This window comes from Acanthisitta chloris, unplaced genomic scaffold (assembly GCF_000695815.1).
Source record: "Acanthisitta chloris isolate BGI_N310 unplaced genomic scaffold, ASM69581v1 scaffold339, whole genome shotgun sequence".
NCBI lineage: Eukaryota > Metazoa > Chordata > Aves > Passeriformes > Acanthisittidae > Acanthisitta > Acanthisitta chloris.
Genome location: NW_008692847.1, coordinates 34,369 through 44,061, shown reverse-complemented (window position 1 = coordinate 44,061; position 9,693 = coordinate 34,369). Strand labels below are relative to the sequence as shown.

The following is a 9,693-nucleotide window of genomic DNA, read 5'->3' as shown; positions in this document are numbered from 1 at the left end:
ATTTGCATGGAGTGACATTTAACGTGCCAGATTTCTGAGGAGCACTGCAAACATGAATAACAATTGAAGTAGCTTCCACATGCAACAAGCAATTCAAAATAGATTATGAATGTTTTTTAGTAACAAGATTGAGAGTTTTCAGGCCATAGCTCCAGTGACCTGCTGAATAGAAGACTTCAAATCTTCATACTCAAAGCTTTCTGGTGGACAGCCATGAACCATCAGTCAGACAAAAAAGCAAGTAGCAGAGCACCTTGTCACAGATGCCACTGGCAAAAAAAAAAGAGAATATGCTTATTGCACACACAGGTTCTTCCAAAAGTGCAGACCAAGACTCATTTTCCCATTAAGCAGGACTGACCACAAGCCTCACTTCATCTTTCAGAATGGATAGAAGGTCTAGTTAGTCTTAAATAACTGGGGTTTGGTATTTTTTTTTACACACATACACTTTTCTCTATCAAGAACTAGTAAACACTAACTTCTATAAGAAAAAAAAAGAGAAGTTTTCATATACTTCAGTGAAAAGGTTTATAAATAAACATAGGGAGAATATACATTTAAGTGAAAAGATCAGAGGATTTATTTTCTAAAAAAAAAAAGAAAAAAGAAAAAAGAAAAAATACTTCTCTAGCACCTAACTCAGGTAAGAAACAATAGCTCAGGTCATGCAGACAAATTCTAAGTGATAAAATATTAGTATCAGATTTTTTTATTACTATTTTTCAAAGGATCTCTTATTCCTCCTTCATACTTGCCAGGTTCAACCTCAATATCCTACAGTTCTTTCATTCAACTCAGATTTTGGGAACAACAACCAGTTAGCCAAAAAAAGCCTTGAAGTAATCAGTGCTCAGTTATTACAGTAAGAGATACCTTTCCAAATCTTCAATTGAAGATCAACCCTTCAGTTTAAATCCAGTCACTGGGACTCACAACAGAAAATATGCAGAAACCAGACAATATTTCATCATTTGCTTTCTCTAGGACAAGAATTTCCTTCTTTCCCACCTCAAGTGGGAGTTATATTGTGCCAAAGCTTTTAATGGCTCCTAGAGAAACACTGTCATGAAGCTATTCTGCTTGTATGTATTTTATAAACTAGGAAAAATGTTGCAGAAGTAGCTAAGAGAGAGAGAGAGAACAAGTTACAGCCACTAGCTGAATTCTTGTTAACCAAATGAACCACAGGGGAATATATTCACTTAAGGGGGTTTTATATTTTAAATGCAATTTTAAATATTCTACCAAATTATTCCAGGAAAGCTTTAAGATACTAATAGGTACAAACCTTTTTTTTCATTATTTTTTTTTTATCAAGTCAAAAGGACAGCAGAGAGAGTAGATTAGGTAAACCAGGGCTCCTGGAAAGTCTGTGGCAGCTGATTCTCCTGAGCAAGTACATCTGAGGCATATGTTACATAAGAAGATGTTCATACCCTGGACTTAAATGTATGTAAATTAATGGAGGGAAATTCATTGGGAAAAGGGACAGAATGGGCAAAATTAAGTACAATCAGAAGGATAGGCTAACAGAACAGTACGAAGGAGGTGTCCAGGGTCAGAAGATTCAGAGAGGAGTGTAATCTTCTGCTAGAGAAATCAAGGACAAGAAACAAGATATGTTGCATTTGTAAAGTAAAAGGGGGGGGGGGGGGGGAGGAATCAAGGAAAAGACATTTGATTTTTAATTTCTACTTTGCATTACAAAGCCACAACTAAACATGAGACACAAGAAGGACCATAAGTGAATACAGAAGGGTATGAGGTGACAGAAGTAAGAAGGATTAACAGGGACAGTAGGAGACAGTGGAAATTTCAAGCCCTGAATTGCAAGAAAGACAAAATAAGTGTACAATGACATGAAGGTAGCAAAGAAAAGGGAAAGGAATATAGAGAAGAGCAGCATGGACTCCTTGGGAACCAGAGATGGCTGTGGGTTTTTAATGGAGTTAAAAGAGAAAACAGAATTAAATAGAGGGCAGAAACCAAAAATCTAAAGAGAGTGGAAAACTTTTACAGACACAAATTCCCAGCAGGGATTTTATACATCAGTCAGGAAAGTCAAGACCTCCAGGCAGCAAGTCTTAAAGACTCAATATAACATGGTTCTTTGAGGCACTGTGAGGACAGGGGTTTAGGAAGGAACTGTTGCTCTAACAAGGTCTGACTGAAAGAAAATGGTACAATCAAGAAAGGTCTCCTAAAACACAACCTGCAGCTGAACTGGGGAGCTGTTTTCAGACTCTAATGCGTGCATCACAAACTGAGAGCGGCAACAGTGTATGTGACATTACAACTAGCAAGGCCCAATCTGTCTCTCTCCATGTCATAGTGCTGCCATTGAAATTACAAGAGCTTAAATGAACTTAAAATAATATTATAAATTATTAGAAAAACAACTGGCATCTCGTGCATGTATATTTTGCAGTTTGCTCCCACCACCTGAGAGGTGCAGATTCCCTGCTTTTCTCCAAGTCACTGAAGACAGGAGGGAACAGTAAGGAGGAAGACTTTTCGTAAGATTTAGTTTAAAATCTTCCTTCAAATAGTTTTCAAAATTAGATCATTAAAAGCATTCAAGCATTAAAAATAATTTTTAGTATGCTCCATCACAGAGAAAAAAGTTGCTGAGAAAGGTAAACTCATTTTTTTGTGTCAGATGTTGATCCATAGTTTCGAGCTTATTACAATCATCGATTACATGGATATTCTTTTTTACAAAGTGCATAAATCTGCATGAACAAAAAATTAAGTGTACCTCAAGTTTACTCTGCCTTCGAACACATAAAACACCAACAGCTATTTTCTGTCCCTTGATTGAAGCATAAATTTCAGATTATGGTGTGAAGTTGGATCAACTGTGCTTGAAAAGCAAAAAATTGCAAGCAACAACCAGCTGCTGGACTAAATCATCTTTTTAATGGAAGTTTCAGCTATATGCCAGAAAACTTCCAGGAAAACTACATTAAAATCAGGCATTCACTAGCACATACCTACAGATAGACATTGCCAAAGTCATTTAACAGATGGAATAAATTTACATTAATCTAATCTATTTCCTTGTCTTGCTTTCTGCAGCATCCCAGACAGTCTCTTAATAAATTTAATCAGACCTGAGCCCAATGGACCTGCAGTTCTTGGTAAATTTTTGTGTCAATCAGAACCTGAATCTCTCCTCCACAGGGAATTTCCTTCTTCTCTAATGATAAATAACTGACCAGTTGCATTTAGACACATGTGCTATGAGTGTAGCACATACTGTATTTCTTATTCCTACAAGTTCTTCACTTCCCTGCACTTCTCTCAGGCTCTGTAGATCCAGGGTTTACAGACATAGAATCATGGAATGGTTTGGGTTGGAAGGGACCTTAGGGACCCATCTAGTCCCAAACCCCTGCCATGGGCAGAGGACTGTCTGCTTTCCCTCTCCTCTAATGTAAGAAGACAAACAATAAACATTTACATTGCCCAGGTCTCATTTGTCCCCGACCAGGGAGATGTTTTACACACCTCTGACAATATCAGAACAAATACTCACACAGCAAAGCATTCAATGGTACAGAAATTGGATAATTTCACTTAGATGGTTTGACTGAACTGTATGATTTTGGTAAGAACAAGGTGTTCCCACTATGGAATCATTATGGGATACATGCATACACACATAAATATACACAGCTATGAGCTTTAGACATATATCCTTCTTGCTCTTTGCATTTTTAGGACTCAACTTCATAAATCAAATCTGTTGATAATCAGAGTTTTATGCAGCAAATAGAATTTACCCTTCCACACTACAAAAGTAACAAGAATCTTAACACTATTTATTCCTTACATCCACATTTACGCCAAAGTATTTTGCCAATCATACAGTGCATTTGTTTCACACCTTTCAATGCAAAAGAAGTCCCTCTGGAATGTAGTATATGACAGTACACAGCAATGTAGGGCAGGAAATGAGGAGCACACCAGAGACAGCTGTAACTACCGGAGACATTTTTCGGTTGACGATGTAATTATCCAAGCTGGAATTGTGCCAGAAAATCAGCTAGCAAAACACAGCCTCAGTTCATTAATCAGCTCTTTGTGTCACTGAGCTAAACATATCATTGCACAGAGCACCAAGGCTGCTCTCATTTACACGGCTCGTGGGTGATAATAATGGTGTTTGGTGTCTCCTGCTCTCCTCATTATGGAATCATGTTGAACAGACCCAAAAAAGCTGCTCCACTTTTCTGACAGGCTTTTTCCTTGCCTGCAGTGTTGACAAAAGATGAATGTCTCTATCATTCTGTGTAATACTGTTTGAGATCCTTTTTTCCTCTCTGCTTCTTGCACTGTTGTTTGGGGATGTTAAAATATAGATTTTTTTGAAAGTCTTGTTGCCAATGAAAAAGTCAGAAATTCAGTCTAGATAAGAGAGTGTGCAACAGCTTAGGTTGATGACTCTAACACAGTTGAAGGCTCCTTGGGAGAAGCTGAGTCAGCATTGCAGAACCAAATGGAGAAAGAATGTTATAAATCCAAAGGGAACAAAGGGCACTCGTGTCAGCACTGAAGATGCTGAACTAGAATTTGACATAACACAAAATAAGTAATGTAAGCAACAGGGAACTGAAGTAGTTGACAAATGAAAATTAATGTCAGAACAGCCAGGCATCAACAATAAAATTCTAAAAAAACCCTACCCAAAACCCCATCATCACAGCAAAACCAAAAAAAGACACCCCAAAAAATGAACAAAACCACACCAACCCCACTAGAATATTGGAATATCATTGTACATAGAGTATCCAGCAAATACTCCACTTATTCTGAGGTACTGGAAACTGAGTATTTAATAAATCCCAAACCACATAGGAACAGGAAAACAGTGAAACCAAATATACATATAGTGGAAGAAGGAAGAAATAGCCTCAGGTTAGAAAAGACTGGAAGATTCACTAATCGGTGCTTATGTACATAAAATTTTAACCCTGCCTGCTCATGTGATCACTAAAGTCTAGTTTTCACAAGCTGAAAAAACATCCTATGAGCTTTGGGGGACTAACTCACTGAAAACCATTATTTTATATCCAAATCCTTTAGACTCCTTTTGAAATCTCAGTTGGGGATCTGTCAGTCTTGTTCAAAAACCCATGGCGGATAACACTGCCAGATGGTATCTTTAGATTATAGGACTTACAATGGAACAAACCTGAAAGGTACTTAATACTGTTGCAATAAAGATAATAACAATCAAAGTCATTAAAAAGGAAATATTTTCCTATGGTCAAATATTTAAAACATTTTTACCCTACCACACAGGTAAATATCAAAGCACCTGATACACATTTCACCATCTGAAGGAAAATTGTCAGATGATATTTATGATATCACAAATATCCATTTATTTTATCACCAATACACAGAAAATACTTGTTTTAATACTGTTATTATCTCTGTATTTTCAGCCTTTGATTTTGTAAAATGTATTTCAATATATACTTGAAACCACAAGTACTTCCATATTTCTGTACTCTTTGGTTGACAGTTGTGAGATTGTTCAGAAACATATGTGCTTTAATCCTAATACTACAGTTGCACCCACAGGCTTTAAACCACTGCTTAAACTTACCCAAGTGAAAAAAAATCTCATTTGGTGACACAGTATAATAAAAAGCAAGTAGAAAATGAAGCAGTAAACTTTGGCACAGCACAGCCTGGCTTCTAAGTTATATTTGAGGTCACTATGTGGTGTCAGAAGAGCCAAGAGGGGAAAAAAAACCAACCATTTTTTACAAAAATTAAATATTCTTTATAGTATGTTAAACTTACCCAAGTGAAAAAAAATCTCATTTGGTGACACAGTATAATAAAAAGCAAGTAGAAAATGAAGCAGTAAACTTTGGCACAGCACAGCCTGGCTTCTAAGTTATATTTGAGGTCACTATGTGGTGTCAGAAGAGCCAAGAGGGGAAAAAAAACCAACCATTTTTTACAAAAATTAAATATTCTTTATAGTATGAGAGAATCATCAATCAGGTCAGGGTGGAAAAGACCTCTGAGATCATCAAGTCCAACTTACGACCTAACACCACCATGTCAACTAGACCATGGGACTAATTTCCATATGTAGTCTCTCCTTAAACACCTCCAGGGATGGTGACTCCACCACTGTCCTGGGAAGTCCATTCCAATGTCTAATCACTCATGCAGTGAAGAAATTCTTCCCAATGTCCAACCTAAACCTTCCCTGGCTCAGCTTAAGACTCTTGTCCTGTCACTTCTTACTTGGGAGAAGAGTCCAACCCCCACCTGGCTACAACCTCCTGCCATGGAGCTGTAGAGAGCAGAAGGTCCTCCGTGACCCTCCTTTTCTCCAGGCTGAGCCTCCCCAGCTCCCTCAGCCACTCCTCATCAGACTTGTACTCCAGACCCTTCACCAGCTTCATTGTCCTTCTCTGGACATCAAAGTCATTGCTATTTTTGAAGGCGTAGACACTTTAATACATATATACCACATTATATATACGTGTGTGTGTATATACATATATGTGACGTACTTTTAAGTACATTATCAAAGCATCTGATACACTTGTTTCAGAAGAAATCTTGAAAAACATCAAATAAAGCTGCTGTCCCATTAAGCATTTTGTCCCACATACCTTGTTTACGAACATCCTCTACAGCAGCAACCAACTCCTCCTTGAGATCCTGGCTCTCTTTAGCAATCTGATCTCCTTTTTCCAAGAAGTTCTGGGTTGCCTGCTCCACTGAAGCAGCCAAAACATGAGCCTTCTTCGAGCGCCCTTTCTTTTTGCCAGAGGGTCCTTTATTGCTCGTGTTCACAAGTGTTGTTACCTTTGGGCAAGAAAAACAAGTTTTTGTCAGTTTGAACAATTCTCCAACTATTAACAGGACCACTTAATTCAATCCCCCACTATTTTCTGTACCCTGGAAAGGATGTAGTGGTCACATGTACAGAAAAAAAAATAAAATTTAAAGTTTAAAATACAGCAGAACAAGGTTTTCTTTTAAGCTTGATTTGGTCTGAGCTAAGTAAATCACAGTCAAGTAACGAAAAGAAGAAGATAAGAACCAGGTCTGGCAGGGCTGATGTGCTAAAGCATTGCTATTGTCACTGGTTTTCATTTTCAAAAAAATGAATAAGCTGATAAAATGAAAACTGAACACACAGGGGTCAAAAAAGCAATGGTCCCTTGAGATAAATACTGTCAGCGACATGCAAGTGGTGACAAAAACATTGTGGCTGTTTTCCAGACATTAAGGTATGAACAGCTCCTGCTGCAAAGGTTATACAGGTTAAAACTCTTTTGTTTAGTATTGCTTCAGTATAGTTCTAATATAATGGCATAAGACCACAGAAGAGAGTGAAATGATTCTATCAGCATTTAAAAAAAAAAAGAAAATCTGCTGCCACGTTTGTAGAATCACCTAAGGAATAATCACGAGGATTTATTATGGAATAATCAATATAATAATCAATAAGGAATTCCTTATTGAGCTGTCAATAAACTGCTTAGACACTTTAACCACAAAGCCTAACAATGGAGCACAATGTGTACCATAGCTTTTGGCTGGACCAAGAAAGGACCTTGCATGAGTCCAGCAGTGAAAGGGCTGATGTTCTGTAAAACAGCAATATGGAGTCAGATACCATCAAGTGTTAAATCATGGAAGAATAGCAATGGATCCATAATGCTAGGGATGCAATTCTCCTTAAGCATGACACAAACCAGGGCAGCTGAAATGAATTATTAGTGTGCTAAGCCACAAATTTATTGTAAGAAAATAAAACCTTTGCAACAAAGACAGTGCACTACAAAGCAAAAGATTTGAAAACGAAGTATGAAAATTCACTGCCATCTCATCGCTGTTACAATAGTGACAAGGAGTTTGGTACAGTTTTTACCAAAGAGCCTTTCACCATGTTCTTTGTGTTACTTTTCTTTGAGCTAGTTTTTTTCCAAATCAATACTAAAATCTATAGACTATGGAAGATTGAAATTTAATTTCTTCATACATACACATATCTATATATAGATATTATATGTATATTCACATGTAAAAATAATATATGTAAAATAATATGTAAAATCAGGGCTTGAAAACACCATATGCATGGATGCATGGATGTATTGGGTGACAAAAATGTATTCCAGAACCTTCTTTCAGGAAGGAGTCTGCTTGGCTACTGGAATGTAATATTCATCCATCATATGGAGGTATTTTCCCACAATTTTTATCTAGAAATAATATTTTCTTTAGTAGTTTTCCCTTGCAAATATTCTTCAGGAAATTTCCTGAAGATTCTTTCCTAGTTGATCACTGTCTATTTAAGGATTTTAGGATTTCATAAATAAGCATATTAGGCTGCCTCTGTCACCTAACAAAGGAATGCATTTGTGCAGCACATCATAAGGATGACTGAGAAAAGCTTTCACATACAGCAGGCAATAAAATTGCTTAAGTATGTACTGAAATTCACACAGGACACCCAGAGATGAACAGAATAATGTCAGAGCTTTATCTTAATTATTTGGACTTACTGAACAAAGTAGAACTAGACTGCCAGAATAGTTCAGATGGAATAGAGAAAGATAAGTGCTCAATAAATTCTGTCCAATCAGATTATTTCATAATAGGTAGATGCAGGGGCCAATAGCTAAAAAAAAAGCTCAAAATAGCACAAACACAGAAATTGTAGCTGACAAAGAACTGCTGAAGTCCTGTGAAGACAGAAATTAGTTGAACTGAAGACTTACTTTGGCACCCTAAAATTTTAGATACCAATTAAGAAACATAAAAGACAGTTAGTGGATTGTAAACCTGCCAGTCTGCTCCATCCATGCAGGATTCTATTACCAGGTGAGATTCTTTGCTCTTGATTTCACCTACAAAAGAGTTACAGATCTATTGTCAGATCATGTACGAGCACTGAACTAATGAATGGGAAGAGGAACCACAGCTGTCACAGAATAGGATATTCTCTGTTAAAATAACATGTACTTAAAAAAGTAAATACCTGGATTTAATTTACACTGACTACATTGAGTAATGAGAAGTCTTTCTCCTAAAAATCATATGCATGAAGTCCTGCAAAAATCAATTGTTTGAATGGGTAACCATGTCATATGAAAGGGAGAATAGTAACTGGTTTAACATACTTTGATTTTAATTCTGTGGGTTTTGTTTAATGGGAGCTGAACGCTCATCAATTATTACTGGTTTGTGTTTGCTGGGGTTTTTTCAGGAAAGCGTAAGGACAAACACAAAGTTTAGATTCCCCTGCACAGTCAGACTAAACTCCAACTGTCTACAACCCACACTACAAAGAGTTTGCTGAGTTCCCAAGAATGGACTAGTTAGGAGATGAACACGTGCAAGCCCTAGAGATGAAGAGGACTCAGCACTGGCAGAAACTTTTGTTAATGCACTGAGCTGCCGAGTTCAGAACTAACACAATCCATAGGAAATTCCAAATTGACACAAAAGATGGTGACTTTTGCTACCAATTCTTATAACAGACACATAGGAAACAGCACCTCCAAAGTAAAGCACTCTTTTCTAAAGGAAATACTGGTGCATTCTTCTTGATCCTATTTCCCTCATAAAAGTTTTGCAGCTCTTTTTTTCCTATTGATTTTGCTTCTAGCATTAAAAAAATAAGTTTCTATCATGTCAAAA

General features: G+C 37.0%; 1 protein-coding gene across 1 annotated transcript in view; it reads right to left on the bottom strand.

The window, feature by feature from the left end:
* LOC103809925 (catenin alpha-2) overlaps nucleotides 1-6,846 on the bottom strand; it is a gene marked incomplete at both ends in the record, with an annotated part of 27,917 nt that extends 21,071 nt beyond the window's left edge. The window contains one exon of the mRNA XM_009082798.1: nucleotides 6,651-6,846. Within this exon, the coding sequence (XP_009081046.1) occupies nucleotides 6,651-6,846 (196 nt within the window). The remainder of the gene's footprint in view (nucleotides 1-6,650) is intronic.
* Between the last annotated feature and the right edge of the window lie 2,847 nt (nucleotides 6,847-9,693).